Source organism: Thalia democratica, chromosome 7 (assembly GCF_965202585.1).
Source record: "Thalia democratica chromosome 7, ktThaDemo2.hap1.1, whole genome shotgun sequence".
Classification (NCBI taxonomy): domain Eukaryota; kingdom Metazoa; phylum Chordata; class Thaliacea; order Salpida; family Salpidae; genus Thalia; species Thalia democratica.
This window is the reverse complement of record NC_139171.1, coordinates 54,151,444-54,168,220: the sequence shown is the minus strand read 5'-3', so window position 1 is coordinate 54,168,220 and position 16,777 is coordinate 54,151,444. Positions and strand designations below refer to the sequence as shown.

The 16,777-nt window shown below is 27.1% G+C and overlaps 1 protein-coding gene across 4 annotated transcripts in view; it reads right to left on the bottom strand.

Annotated features, from left to right (window-relative positions):
* Nucleotides 1-6,843, bottom strand: part of LOC145840195 (collagen alpha-1(XII) chain-like) — a 33,808-nt gene extending 26,965 nt beyond the window's left edge. For all 4 annotated transcript variants that reach the window (XM_082947365.1, XM_082947366.1, XM_082947364.1 and 1 more), the window contains exons 1-9: nt 6,557-6,843; nt 5,215-5,274; nt 4,378-4,508; nt 4,183-4,270; nt 2,843-3,081; nt 2,099-2,213; nt 1,730-1,906; nt 1,024-1,186; nt 555-743 (exon numbers count right to left, since the gene is read on the bottom strand). In XM_082947365.1, coding sequence (XP_082803491.1) covers nt 555-743; nt 1,024-1,186; nt 1,730-1,906; nt 2,099-2,213; nt 2,843-3,081; nt 4,183-4,270; nt 4,378-4,508; nt 5,215-5,274; nt 6,557-6,767 — 1,373 coding nt within the window. In that variant the 5' untranslated portion in view covers nt 6,768-6,843. The remainder of the gene's footprint in view (nt 1-554; nt 744-1,023; nt 1,187-1,729; nt 1,907-2,098; nt 2,214-2,842; nt 3,082-4,182; nt 4,271-4,377; nt 4,509-5,214; nt 5,275-6,556) is intronic.
* Nucleotides 6,844-16,777: the final 9,934 nt, after the last annotated feature.

Genomic DNA, 16,777 nt, shown 5'->3' with positions numbered 1-16,777 from the left:
TGAGTTTCATGGTATTAGAGCCATATAATAGACGAACTAAAACATTGAAAATATAAAAAGCAAAGCCATAGATTTCAGCAGAACCCTTGTGGAAGGCACAAACTAAAATGCAAGAATCTCATTTTTTCTTTAAAGTCTATCAACTCCTATGTTTATTAAAATATTTACATTTGATTTCTTGAAATTATCATTTCATTGCCAAAAGATCCTGGAAACCTGTAAAAACCTAGAAATACCTAAAGTTTGATAATTTAGGTAAAAAACATAATTGGTAAAACCTGAAACTTCTAAAAACTTTGAAAAATTTTTACTACATTAAATAATTTAAATGAAAACTTTTTTTTTTTAATTGTTTCTATATTTAAAAATTTTTAAATGCGTAACCAAACGAGTGTGTAGATTCTACAGATGTGACTCTATATTGATGTAATTCTTATGAAATAATATACTTTGTATTTCTTACAGTAAATGATTTACTTCATTTCACAATGCTTAAACTTTTTATGGTTTTTGACAAAGGTTTTAATTAATTTAACTCTACATGATTGACAAACTCAAGTTCGTTGATTCTCCACTGGAGGTCACTCTTGTCGGTGAAGGCAGCCAACGGAGCGACGTATCTCGGTTCGTCGGCGTACAGAACGATGCCTACCCTGCTCAGTTTGCCCGCATCTATCAGAAATCCGTTGACGAATGGAAGAAGAAAATTTTGCTTCACATCCTTGAATTTGTTAGCAGTCAACCTGTTTAATATGCAATATGTTTGTGGTTTAAAACATAAACGAGTAGAGAACATGCAATGTTATTTTAAGTTTTTAAGTTAATGGCTAAAAGAGATTTATTTAAAAAAAGTTTTAACAAAAAATAAACTAAAAAAAAATATATATATGAATATTTAATTATTTACAACAAATCTTAAAACTAATCTGGATACATATATCATTAACAAAAACCAATTCACATGGTTTAGCATAAATACCAATATATGCATTTTTCTTATTGTTAGGCATTTAATATACTAACGCTGAAGTATCAAACAGTAGGAGGACGTCTGCTCGGAGTCCGGCACAGATCATGTTGAAGTTGAAGGATTGCATTGGAGAAATTTGTTTCACTCCGTAAGCTCTCACCTGCACCTGATACTCCGTCTTCTCCAAATTTATCAGCTCCACTCTGTCTTCTCGACCTTATTTTGTTTGGAAATAAAATGTTTGAACCATGTTTTTTTTTAAGAAGATTAATTTTTCTTTGACCTGATTGTATGTAGCGTATAATTTTTAATCAACTTAACATAAAAAAATCTGTGAAAAAATACTAACAGTCTTTTCAAATCTATTAATTAATTATCACACAACTACAAAAATGATCTACCTAATATATATTTTATACAAAAGTTATGTTACATAGACTGGTTTTCATGAATTTTTTACCTGAATCATCATAAAATAGATCCACTTAAAAAATATATATGTACCTTACCACAAAATATCATACAGTAAGAAACTTTCAGCTAAAAACTTTTGGTAATTTTAGCAGTTTAACTAATTACAATAGATGTCCTTGGTGTCAAATTATAACTTGGCAATTTTTGAATTACGATAAATAATATAATTAATGTTAATGCTCTTTTATATAATAATCAGGTAAGTCTAAGAAGAAAAGACAGTTAAAATTTGGTAAATAAATTAAATCATTAAAAAAACATATTAAAAGCAAGCATCTAACTGACCGATTGGTACAGTGATATTTTTGTAATGGTCTACGCGACCCATCTTGGACGGTTTGTACCTGACAACATAGTAGTTGACCAGGTCTTTGGGTCGTTTCCATGACAACTCGGCCATGTCCTCACGAGCCATGCCTAGTTTAAACCCTCGCAAAGGCTGAAGCGGACGCTCGTATAAACCTTTAAATATTTTTGACTAAGCAAATTTTAATTAGATTTCTATTTTTAATGAGCTGTGACTAGAGATAATTATGCTCTAAGATTATATTTGAAGTTAAAATACTATAAATTTTAATAACAAAAATAGTTTTAAAACTTGTTTAGCATACGATGTAACATCAAATTCCTCGTACTAAACATACAAATAATTACCTTTAAGTCTGTTGACCATCATCCAATGGACTTTTTTCCAAACCTGTCCCAGATTATTTGCTGAATCAGCAAAAACGATGCCGGTTTGTGACCCTCCGATTATTTGCACGTCTCTCTGAAACAAACGTCACAGTTTGATGCTAACAGTGTGTCGAACGTGCGCAAATGTTGTACAGAAAACTGATAATAAACTTAACAAGATTAAAATCGCAGAGGTTTTACATGAGAGACAAACAGCAGTGGTAATTAAAAAATTCCAACAAAATTCACCAGTCTGCTGTGTTTCTTCAAATGCGATTTTATGCTCAAGCAACGCGGAAAGAGGAATTTTTTTTAAATCAATGTCGATAATAAATACGAATTACCAGCTAAAATTTATTCAGTTTCCCATTAAATAATTGCGAGTTTAAGTTAGAAGCTGCTAATTATGCCTTGAAAAAACAAATTTTGATTAAAACGTTTTTTTTTCTGTTAAGAAGCTGCTATTCAAAAATTCTAACATTTTAATCTTGTTAAATTTCTTGCTTTAAACAAACTTTAACCTCGCTACGGAAGTTTAAATCACTTTAAATGCTTCAGCAAAATTTTTATTGCTATTATTGTGAGCTAAAATACGAAGATCAAAAGTTAAAAGTAAACTTTGATACAATAAAGCCTAAATAGATGAATGTCATTTTCAACACAATATTAAACTTTTATTGAAATTGTTAGATATAGCTTTTGAGTAAAGTTTCTAGTAGGTACCTGATTGACGTGACCGTAACCAATAGCAACGGTAACCAGGTAAGGGTGCGACACGAGCCTCCTAGCGGCTTCCCCGACGGCGTCCAATGATGCGGAACCCAGCACGACAACGACCACTTTCGGCACATTAGACCTGGCAGAGTGGCCACCTAGCGGATCGAGTACAACGTCGTATGCGTACTGAAGCGACCTGCCAACCCTGTTGTTCAAATCCTTTCTCCATTGCAACGAGCTCAAAGCTATTAAGTTTTTTTTGCTGCATTAAACTTTTTAAGTACAATTTGCATGATTTAAATTACTCAACAACATTTAAAATGTGTTAAATTTGAATAAAAAAATACATAAGTATGTATGTACATACGCAAGTTACAGAAAAGTTCAGTACTGTTTAGTACACCTTTTTATTACACTCAGATCTTTATTAAAAGAAATATACCTTGTGAATGACAGAAGTAGACAATTTATACTTTTAAGTTTGTTTGCTTGAAGCTTAAAAAACACAATATTTACTTATCAAACATATGCATAGTTTTATTCGCACTGAAAATTTTCGATAACCGAAAGTTTTTTCCGTGCACCAGGTCTTATGACCTAACATTTTAAGCACTTTTTTTGTCGTTCAATAAACAATATAGTACAAGTTCTTATAGCAATTACTGCAATTGGTAATGATTTAATTAGTAAGTTATTATGATTAATCAGTGTAACATAATTAAGGAAGTTTTAAATAAAAAAATGTTTTTTAAATAAAAATGTTGTACTTGTAATTAGTTTCACTTCTATGTAATTTATTTAATTACAACTTGATTACCTAAATAGACTCATCTTGACTTATTTCTATTTTGAATTAAAATATATTTATTATTTTAAGCTGATAAATTTAACTAAATTACAAATTACATAGTAAGGATTAACAATGAGAACTTGTACTGTAAAATTGATTAAAAACATATTCATTAGAAAATATAATGTTTGAAATCCATTCAAAGTAATCAATTTGAAAGCATATACTTTTTTACTTATGTTTTAAAAGTAATAAATTTTATGAAAAGTATAAGAATGATAAAACTTTTTAATCTAAAAATATGTATTTGTTGTTTTACAAAGATAGTTTTAAAGCTATTTCAATGTTAAAACTACTATTTAAAAACGGATTAAGATAATATTTTATACTTAAAGACTTTATAAACTCTTTTTTATTTAAACTACTAACAAATGCAAAAAAAAAATTCTGAAACAAAGAGCTTTTTATGAAAGAGCTTTCTCTTTTTAACTCTTTGTTAGTTTTTATATATTATTTTATATATTTTTATATATTTTTATACATAAGCTAATCAAACCTTTCTCGTAACCGTATTGGTCCTGATACCTTCTAAAACTGAACTCTAATTTTCTATCTGCATCTAATGTCATCAATGCAACTCTAACCTGTATAAATTTTTAAGATAATAAAACATCAGACAGCTTATCGAAGAAATTTCATTAAAAAAAGAAATAAAGAAACACAGTAATATTAAGGAAGAAGTGGAAATAACTTTTTTGTAGTAAGCGACATCAAAATAGTTAGTTAAATTGAGGAGAAGTTGTTTTGTGTTTATGAGGTCAACATCTGATGATGCGCTTCGATCTATCATGTACAACACGTCCACTGAATTACTTATCATTTCTGTTATTTTTTTATTTAAAGTATGAATTATGTATGATAAAACAAAATTTATTATAGAAAATAATAAATTTCTTAAAAATGTAGTTTAAAATTTAATGAAATTAAAGTAGCTGTAAAAAACAAAGAAATAAAATTATTTTGTATTAAAAAAAAAAATGCGAAAACCTATGTAAAGCTTTGAAATCAAAAATAAATCTAATAAAGTTAATTTATAAATATGTATGGTATCTATAAATGCTTTAAATCAAAAATTAGTTCACTTAAATCCTACTTATAAACCAAAAGCCGAAACTCATTAACAGTTATTAAATATAAAGTCGTTGAAAATTTATTTCTACGGAATTTCTATATACAAAACTGAATTTATGAAATTAAGATAAAGTTATTCTATATAAAACAACATTAATGTATAACTTAGTACTTTCAAAACAATAAGTTTGATATTTATAAGTTTAAACAAGAGTTAGAGAAAATTAAATGATGTGTTTCAAAATTTTTTTTTTTTTTCAACATAACCATATTTCCAAAAGATTTTGAAGTTCAAAGGGCTTTAAAAGTGGATACCTTTGTAAATGCATTCACTGTATATAAAATAATGAAAAAATACGCAGCTGTAAATGTGCTAAGGCAGTCCTCAAAGTAAGCATTAATAAAGATAATGATAAAGTTGTAATTAAGTTTATCTTTTAATATCGTAAAAGCTTACCCGGACTGTAAGAACTTTCTACTTGCAAATCCTCGGGAAGACTTTTAATCGGTTGATTTTCTGCAAAAACAAAAGTAATCGGTTTTAATATGTTGAGACTCAGTTAATCGATTATTCGTTTTATATTTGCCAACGTTAACATAATTTTATCATGAGAAGTTATTATCTATTAATCATTTAATGGTTACTGTCAAATGTTGTTGTGAACTTAATATTAAAAACAAAACGGAGAGGGTTAGCAAAATAAGACTAATTAGATTTCTTAGGGCTAAATTATTTTTTTTATTTCAAGAAATCGGTAAAACAGTCTATTTTAACGTTTAGTGTCTAGTTTTTTTTTTGCAATCAGTTAAACTTGAAGCATATTTAAGGACTGGAAACACATATATATGTGGGAACGAGTATAAATTGCACGAAGACAAAATTGCACGAGGGGACAAAATTGCACGAGCACAAAATTGAACGAGTGCACACAATTGCACAAAGCCAAATTTACATGAAGCCAAATTTGCACGTGTGCACAAAAATGCACGAGGAAACAAAATTGCACGAAGACGAATTTGCACTAAGGATCAATTTTGCACAAGTTATATTTTTGCACGAGAGTAAAAAATATAGAAAAAATTAACAGTAAAAAAAATAAAAATAAATGAATAAAAAAAAGCTACCGACCGAGGGTAAGAGTTATGGGATAACAGTGATAGTTAAAAAAAAAGAAAAAGAAAAAGAAAGAAAAAAATAAAAATAATAACAAAAAAAAAAAACTAACCGACCTAGGATAGTGATATAAAAAAAAATTAATTAAACTAATAGAAAAATTTAAAATTAATATTAAAAAAATACCACGTATAAAATTGTCTCTGTGCAAAATTGTCTACTCGTGCAAAAGTGTCTTCGTTCAAAAGTGACCATTCGTGCAATTTTGTCCCCTCGTGTAATTTTGTACGCTCGTGCAATTTAGACAGCTACCCATATATATATATACAAATTTATTTATAAACTTTAACGCAGCGAAAGTTTAAAGGGAATCGCAAGTTTCAGTTTGCTTGTTTAAAAGTTTTAGTCTTCTAATTGAAGTGGCCAACTGCGACAGAGTCGACTTCTAAGCAACGTTTCATAAAATTAGCAACAATTTTGAGCGGCAAACTAAACAACGTGGGATGTTGGCGGGTTTGCGGGAGTTCATCTGCATATCACGTTGTTTTTGTTTCGCGGTGCCTTTTAACTCCGCAATTAGTAACTTTAATCTTTTAATGATGTCAGCAATATCGGCAATAATAACTTCTTTTTACTGGCGATTGAAAAATTAAAAGTTATTTTTATTATTTCAAAAGCAACATACCTTGGTGTCGGTTCTTGTGCTTCCTTCTTGTTTTGCGACCTTTTCCGTGCTTTGACGTTTGTGCGGCCAACAGCAAACTGTTCGTGTGAGAACTCACTTCACTCGAACCATTCTGAACTTCATCACTTATTGGGTCAGGCACTTCTGATATAACGGTGGTGAGTCCAAGAAAAATCACCAGGAGTACATTTGAAGTTAGTTTGATGTTCATAATTTTGTTAACCAAGTTCCTTGCGGCTATGCAGCATAATAAAGCTGCTTTGTTGAATACTTGTTAAATTTTAATATAATCTGAAAAAAATGGTTCTTTTTAAAATTAAAACTTTATAAACTAAATATTTTACTTTTCAATATTTGCTATTTGACTAAACTATATACTTAATACAACTTCTTGACTTTTTCATTTTATTTAAAAACTTTCTAGATTACAAATACATTTAACAAATAAAATGTAACAGTATGTTGGTCTCTTAGCGTTAATTTAAGTTTACTCCAAATTGTATTTGTATCAAAAATTGATGAAATTGTATCTTTAGTAGTAAAATTTAAAACTATTAATATATTTATGCGGTATTTGCTGTGGCTGACTTGTTTTTAAATGCTCTTAAAAACTGACTGCAACATAAACGTCTACAATGCAGAAACTTTTCCACAATTATAACAATACAAGATTAATCTTTGACAGTGGAAAGCAAGTTCAAAGAAGTAAAATTTTTCCCGCTAAACTCCAAGCATCAGACACCAGTCTCTCACTGTAGCACAAGAAATACTTTTTGTCTCAATTATGCGCTCACACGTGCTTCATTGTTTCGTCACTAACGCGTTTGACGTCACTTAGCGCCAATAGTGGCACGTGATCGCAATTTCAAGTGTTTTCTGAAGCTGCAGTAGTAAAGTATTTGTTTGTTGAATGCTGCAAGTGCTAACAATAAATCAATCATCTAAGATATTTTGACTTTTTGAAGTGGCCTAGCTAAGTTTGTTTTGAGTTTATAAAAGCGTTTCGTAACAAATAAGTAAAATACAGTTAATTACTAAAAGCAATTAAAACAATTAGAATATCCTGTCTAAACTATAAACGTCAATCATTTTAATTAAAATTTTAAAAGTAACTTTACTAAAGTTAAAGAGAGTAATAAATTATTGCTGGTTTGTCCCAATACATAGGCTCAAATATTTAAAAGTTATTATTATTATTTTAATATATATTTTATAAAAATAAAAAGCAGAATATTATATAAATGATTTGAAAACTTAAAGCTGCACTTCAAAAAGTTGTACATATATTGGAATAACTTTTGAAGGGATAAGTTCTGACATGTTTTGCACACATTCCAATACAAATTGAAACTAAATACTCCTGGCACACACTACTTGATGAGGTTTTTAATCGCATTTACCTAAGTTGGTATAGTTTCTGGAAGTATTATTCATAAACTAAACGCACTGTGTTATTAAATACTTTGCTTGACATATTTTATTCTAATACAATAAATTTAGTCTTCATAATGAAAAAATAAATCTAAACTAAACGTGTGTGCACGATTTTTAAGAAACAAAGTATTGAATAAAGTTTAATCGTTTTACAGGGAATAAAGTTAGCTTGAGGTCTTTTTCTGTTATATTCTATTTTAGATGGTAGTTGGAGAATATATTAAATTCCATCGAGCAATATTTTACAGACAGTTCAAGCTTAACTTAAGCTCAAAAGTTACTGCTGGTTTATCATATGTAACATGATAGCATATCAAACTAAAACGAACTTACTATTTATTAACCTTCTTTTATGCGAAGGTCAAGCGTAAGGCACATTTAAAAGCGGCTTGAAATGGGAAATAAAAATAAATTTTAAACTAATTAGTACATTTTTTTAATCAGCTTACTCTTCAAAGGTCAAAGTCAAATCGCCATAAAGACACTGGATTATCTTCAACAATGCAAAGGCGACGATTGAATATCAGCAATAAAATAAATGAATTAATATATAAAAACGTTCGACTTTCTTTTCTCTACAAAGCAATTTGTTGTGGATTAGCTGTTTGTTTACTAGGAATTATTCGCTCGGAAGCTAATTAAAATTTTATTAATTCCCCCCAGTTTGCTGTTTGTTGGCGAATAATACACTTGATAAACATGAACAAGTTTTCACCGTCGTATAAGCTTTTTTCGTTATGTTAAATTAATTAGAACTTAGAGTAAAACTAAAAAGTTAGTTAACTTTGTTGTTTAATATTAAAAGTAAGATAGAATAAAAAAAACAGTGACTGCCAGTTGAGTAAGCACCTATCTAATTAGTTTTAATTTTATGATTGATTGTTAACTAGTTAAAGTTGCATTAAATTAGCTGGCTGCTCTAAATAATTCAACTATCGGTTTTAAATGTTTTGATAAACTCATGAATTTAAAATTATTTTCAAGATTTTTTTTTAAATAAAAAAAAACAATAAATACTAGATTTTCATCACATATGTTATTTACAACAAACTAAACAAGATTTAAACCATATTTAAAGACTCTAGAATTTAAAGTTAATTGCTTATATTAACCAAAATTTTAAACATAAACAGACATCTCATGTGCGAAAGTGTTTAAAAACAGTTTCAGCTAAATATATTAAAGATATTACCTATTAGGTTAGCAAACTTAGATTAACAAAATTAACAAAATATAAACTTACTGCTAATTATGTCACTGTAGTATTATAGTATTATGCTAAGCTTTAGTCTTTTAAAATCAAATTATTAGGCATTAAAATCTCAAAATTGTTCGTATAATCATTGTTTAATGTTTAAATAAAGCTAATGAAATAACTACTTGAAATAAGTAAATAATCTTCAAAGTCAAGAACAATAAAATTCTTACATCAATATAAAATAAATCAAATAATTTTTTAGGAGTTGTTTAAACGGTTTTGTCACTAAAAAACATTATTTAGATTAATGTTTGCTCTACAAACAGTGATCTTATAGATTTAAAGTTTTGCCAAACTATGAAAAAACAAACCCATTAAATAAAGTTTTACTGCTTTATAAGTTTAAGCTTTACGTCAAAAATTAAAATTTGTTTGTTTGATAATAATTCTTAACTAAGCGTATCTAATTTAAGCTCTTATAATGTACAAATATACATAGCTGCCAAATTTTATTATAGATAATTTTTTTAAGGCTTTTACACTGCTTAAACATAAGTTAAAGTGAAAAGATATTTCAAATAACTAAATTTACTTATAATACAAGTTTATTTTAAAGTAAGAATAGCCTAGTTTCAAATATTCGAGACATGAAACAACTTGTAATTTAAAACTATCAACTTGAAAAAAACTCATACCTTTTTAAATGTAAGTAGCTTTACCAAATGTGTATTTAGGTTAAATGAGAACAATTCGAAAATACTTATGCATTTCAACTAAAAAAAGTTATTTCAATAAATAAAAATTAATAATAAACGTAAGTAATTCAAACTGTTATATGCTTTTGATATTTTATATAACCTTAAAAGTAACCTTATTTTAAAAACTCTTTTTTTTATACTATTAGAAAAGTTTTCTTAAACAAACAATCTTAATACAAGTATTACAAAGCTCTGAAATTTAGTATTTAAAAACGAGCTTTTGCCCAATAACTTTGAAATCTTTAAAAATTTAAAAGATATATTTTTTTTAAAGATTATGTTTAACAGTGGTTGTCACATTCAAAATGTCATATGTCATACAATATCTTTTCTGATCTAAAGAATTAAAAACATAAAAATGTAAACTTCATGCTACTTTAAACCAACAATCTTAAATAAAATATTTAATAAGGCTCCCTATAAACTTCTATGTTTTTTTTTATTCCTTAAAACTCACTTGAAAGCAATCTACTTACTGTAACAAATATAAGTTTGAAATTATTTTATCAAGTTAGCACGTACTAATTAGCTCCGGTAATTACAAATACTTAACATTCGGCCAACAATCGAGTAAATTAGTTCAATTGTCTCTAACACTTGCAAAACAGCACCCTCAAATATAAAAAGTATAAAAAAATCTTGAAGTTTTAAAACAGCACGTTCAGACGTTCTGTGAAATTTTCAGGAAATTTCCAGAAAATGAAAATGCCTGTTATAGCTAATGACAAGCTGTTAAAACACTATGGACCTTTTATGAGAGAACAAAAGAAAATCTATAAAGTGAGAGAACGTCAGCAACAAAGAAAAGCTTGGAAATAGCGTTCAGCAGTAGCTAGATAAAATAAATCGATGACTTCAAAAACGAGAGATAAATTAGAAGCTATCAAAAAATAATGGATTTTCTTAAATCATGTTAATTTACCAGATAGTTGATGGTTTGTATATAATGTTTAGTTTTCTGACAGCAAATAAAATTTTAGTAATTTCACATTGTAAGCATTTTAGAAAACATCTTTGTTCTGACGTTTGTTGTTTTGTATTTCCTTAACTATTTGCAAACACTTATTTAACCTTTTGATTATAACTGTAACCAACTAAATTACTAATAGTTATTTGAAAATGTGATTCAAAATTCTGATGTAAGAACATTGAAATAACTTAGTTGGCTGTAGTACAGATATCTTGGGCATTAAGTACAGTAATGATAGCTAAATTAATCAAAACGTTCATAGCTAATTTAATAAAGGTTATAAATTTTATCTGAAGTTACTAAAAAGATAAAAGCAGCATAAATCTATATATATGTATCTGTTAATAAAGTCTTTGATGTCGTCAAGCTATAAAAGTTCTGTGTACACCAAGCTGCAAAAAAATAAAATCAGTACACCTCAAGATCTAGTTTTATTAAGCGCCGATAATGATGGAACTACGTAAATACTTTTATTAGTACATTTCTCCTTAAAATTCATAACTCAGTTTGTATTTACATGCAAACTATTTAACAATTTAAGCTGAAACCTTTCATTTGATCCTCGTTTTAATTGACCTCTTTATTAGTTTTTCCTCGTTTTCACAATGATGTTTTAGTTATATGACTTTGTCAACATACTTATTAATTGAACTCTTCTCCGCAATCACTACAAAACTCTTAGTTCAGTATTCTTTAAAAGCTTTATTAGATATTAACTACATACTTAATCTAACTCTATGTATCTTTTTTGTAATCTCAAAATTTTGTGCACCCCTAAATGAGTTTCGTGCACCCCAAAAAAAGTTTCGTGTACACTAGTGTGCACCAGTATACACCTTGACGACCACTGGTCTAGATAATAGAATAATATTAAATCCTAGATTGCATTAATTTTCAATAAAAAATTATTTTATGACAAATGGTAATTCAAACTAGACAATACTTATTTTTTAACATTCCCATTAACCCAGTTAAAAACCTTTCAACTTTATAAAACCTATTAAACCCCGTTTAGATTTGTGTCAATTCGTATTTTGATCAAATCTGCGAAAAAATTTCTGATTTTCAGCGACCATCGGAAACGAATTGTAACTGATAACAGTTTAAATCTCATACTAAGCTTGTAATTCCGGGTATTTAATCGAATTTTTGAAATTAGGTAATTCCCTTAAGAAGTTTTTTAGCTAAAAATTAATAACGAAACCTTTTGAGAGACTAAAATTTTAGTTTTGAGCATAATTTATTTATGCTTCTTAAACAACTTAAACAACAGTAAATAACGAAATCTTGTCAAGCACAAACAACTAAATTTTAAATCAGACATTATATAAATAAAAATTCGAAGTTTACAACAAAAAATTCTATTCTTATTTTGTTTTTGTTATACTTATAGAGTTCGAGCTTGATCGAAGTTTAATCAGACAAAAGGAGGCAAAAGTTTTACAAGCACTAAATTGCTAGGTTGCTACAAATTTTAGCAAAAATATCTCACGAACAACTATACTGATATATAAATATTTTCTACTAACTATTTAGTATTTAAACACAACACACGAAAATTATTCTAATTTCTAAAAATTTCACATTAAACTTTTTATAATCTATTTAAAAAAGGTAAATTTCTAATAAAAGAGCAAATAAAAAAAAGTTCTTAATTTTTGTCAAAAAAAGTTGTGCTGAATAACTTAGCAGCTGTAAAGTATCAAAATTAGCATCATGTTAGCTGCCACAACAAACAAAATATTCAAACTCTTCAAGTTTTTTTTTAATAATACAATCAGTCAACGTGCAATTAGTTTATACTTTACAATAGATATATAAATATTTATACCGGTTTAATTTATAAAACACTATGTAATAGGTTATTTTTACAGTTTGAGGTTTTACATTAAAGCAAAATAAAAATATATTTCATTTTAATCCTCTATAAATTAGTTTCATTTATCTACAGGTCAAATCATTTATCTAGAGAAAGCTCGATACAAAACCGCGTTTGAGTGTATATGTCACATTTTTGAAGAAAATTTACACAATACTGGTACATGTGAAATTGGATTTAATAAAAGGAATTCAGTGTTTTATTTTTTGAATTTTTTTTTGCAGGTGTTAAACGGAAAATAATTTTTTTTGCGGCAACCTAAAACTTTGTTTACTATTTCTATCATTTGAAATAAAATAATACAACGCTAATCTTGATTGCTTTGTTTAAATACGTTATTCTACAAATAAATTATTGACTAAACTAACATTAAAAGCGTTTAAATACAATGTGATGGTTTCAAGAATTCAGTAGTTTGTTAAGTGTTATTTAAATATGATTGTGTTTTTACCCTCTTAGTGATTTGTTAATTTAAAACAGACCACATTTAAACAACTAAATTAGGTTGTTTCCTAATTTAAAAAATTAAATGTCTATTTAATTAGCTTTTTTCATTTAGAAAGTGGTATCAACTTCTGGTTTAGACGATTTAAAACACATTTTTTTTAATTCAGCTAGTTTTGAATACGTAAGGTCTTGTAAATATGGTTTAAGTTTTTTCTTTAACCAAGCTCTGCACAAAAAAAGTTGAATTTTTTTTAATGAGTTTACTCTGTTGGAGTGATTATTTAATCATTTAGTGATGAGTTTGCTAGCAAAAAAAATTGAATAAAACCTAAGCTACTAATACACAGTTTTTAAAATTAAAACAAAATCTAACCTTTTGTTGACTTTAGTAAGTTATCTATTGAAACAATTGATATTCTTATTTTAGCTTTTTATACTTTTTTGAAACCAATTGACATTTTTTAAGCATCAATGTGCAGAAAAACTAAGGGTTTTTAAGGATATAAATTAAAAGTTTATAAATTATGAACTTTTAAACTTACCATTCATGTTTAACGTTCATGTAAAAATTATTATATATAATCATGACTTAATAATTGATTATTACTATCATAGAAAACTTTGGCAAAAGTAGATAAATAATTGCTGAAATTACTTATTTAATTTTTCAATCACACTTTTTTAACCTTCTTCACACGTATTTTTATTTTTATAGTCAAACCTACCGCAAAAAACACATTACAAACCCATCAAAACTGAAAAGCTGATGATTTTCACTACAGTTTACAGCACAAACTAAACTTAGTAAAGTAGAAAAAATAGTTTAAACTTAATTGTTTAAGGTATAGATGTTCTAAGGTAAAAAAAGTCTGTATTTCAGTTAACTTTGAAGTAGTAAACGCTTTGGTTCATTATTAAGTCTTTATTCGTCTAGTATGATAAATTAAATAAATCATACAATTTAGTTGTATTATATCTAAGGAAAACTCATTTATAACGGCTCTGATTTAAAAATAAACTTTATTTCGCCCCAAAACTTTGATCTAAAAGACAGCTATCGTTCATAGCAGGGGCGTAGCGTGGGGAGGTACACTGATGCATGCGTGCCACCCAAAAAAAGAAAAGAAGTAAAAAAAAAGAATGTAATATCTTTATCATTTATTGTTTATTTTTCTGCTTAGTTTACCTTTTTTCAACTATGTTTATCTAGCATTCTAAAAGTTAAACGAAATTTGAATACCATTTAGTGACAAGTTAGGGAAACTACACAATATACTTATTCGGTGCTCAAGCGAAAGTGCGCACCGATGTTGATGAAGATGAAAAACTCCAAAAGGAAAAATTTTATAATTTCATTAACTTCATAAGAATTTAGACTCAAAAAGTACGCAACTAATTAGTAAACCACACTAGTATAACCTTATTACAGATTTTTCTACAAAAAGTTTACAAAAATACGTCACGCTTAAAGGAAAATTAAACAATTTTACAAGTTTTTTTTATGCTTCAATAAATGTTGAGACTACTGCTAGTTTTCTGATCTTTATTTTTGTAAACATACAAGAAAAAGCGTGTCGGCCTATGAGAAATAAACTTTTTTTGTGATTTTTATTTTAAACAAATACAATCAGATGTATTAAATTCAAAGTACACTTTTAACTATTTTACAAAGTTGTAATGAATTGTAATAACAGTTTTGAAGTTGGTCTAAATTAACTTCTGTGTAACTTTATCTAAATTATGTGGAATGAGGTGTTGTTATCACTGTTGTACTGTAAATTAAAAAGATTGATATGTTTTTCGTAAATAAAACAGATACTTTCGTTTTATTGAATATGTTTATTTTTAAAGATATAAAGTTTACTGTAAGTAGTAAAAATAATTTTTATTTAGTAATTTTACATTTGTGCAAGTATAAGTAATTGTAATAAAATTTATACTTTTTTCTAATTGTTTAATTTTGTAATATATAATTATTTTTTAAAACAGTTACTTCGAACTTATTTTATTTAATGAATTTATTTCAGATATATTACTCATAAAAAGATTTTTTATAGCTAATTACAAAAGTTTTATTTTAGGGCATTTTTCGAAAAAAAATTTGCACACCCCTGACCAAAATACCACGCTACGCCACTGGTTCAAAGTATTCATACCTGTAATGAAATAAGAAGAAGTCGGTGAACTTTCAACATATCCCGCGTAAACAGATCTCACATGTATCTCATACTTACTCCAATCATTACTAATGATAAATTAAATACATGACTTGTGTCTTCTGTTACTATTTTCATGTTTTAATTGTAAATTTTCGCTTTTGAACGTTTTTTTTTAATGAATGAATATATACTATATGAATACTAATTTGATACGTACTATACAAATATATATGTAAACTTAAAGCAAATTAGTAAAACCAAAAAAAAAATCGTTTTTTGTTATTGGAAAAGCAAAGTATACATACTTTTAGTTTTTTTTAATTTGTAAGCAATGAAGCAAAATAAAGCTTCAGTTTTAGTTGTATTAATCATAAATCTGTTTTGCAGCTGTTTAACTTTGTTTCAGTAAAAATTAAAGCAGCAGCAAAATTGTAAACAAAGTTAAAGGATATTTATTAAATATCAAAGTGACTGTTACTTAAACAGAAATAAAAAACTTTACAAGAATATAAAAAAGGTGTTCCATTATGACAAGGTTAGGTAATGAAAAAAAACTAATTTTGAAAAAAAAGTTATATGTTTTAATTGTAGACTTGTAAAAATAAAAGTATAAAACTGTAATTTTGGTTTCAATATTTTTCTAAGCTGAAAGTTATCATACAGTTGTTTAGTAAGTTTAGCAACTAAAAAACAAAATATTAAATATATTAGATCAGTTTTTTAAAGAGTTCTTGAAATTTTACATAAAATTAAAAAAGACAAATAAACAAACGTGTGTAGGCAGTACTTAATATTTGACGATTTTTTCTGAGCATTGTGACTTTGTAGTTGATAACTTTTACTGAAGTTTTCCAATCAACTTTCACTGCATGCATGTCCAACTGCTCAACAATGACATCCAGTGGTTTTGCCACAGCTTTAATAATATTTCTTTTTTTAACTAAAGTAAAGTTTATTTAACTTTATAAAAATACTTTATTTCAACTAAAAGCACTAATAAACTTAACCATTAAACTAACATCTTTGTTTTTTGCTGAAATAGAATACTAAAATAAAAACGAAACATTTGAATCCTTTTGGAAAAAAATTGCGAGAATTTTTTATTATATTTAGTCAAGTACAATGCATAGAGACAGTTTTGTCGTACTAACTGTATAGAAGAATGGTATAATTTGTTTAAAAAAAATCAAGTTTAACACAGAACGGATAAAATAAATATTCATATCCGTTGTAGCTACAATTTATTTGAAATTAGTAAGGAAATTTTATTAAGTTCCCATTGTAACCGATGTTTAAAGATAGTTTTCGATTGGTTACTGGATACTTTTTTTCGAAGAATGAAGAATTAAACTAAAAAAGTGTACTATATATATTTT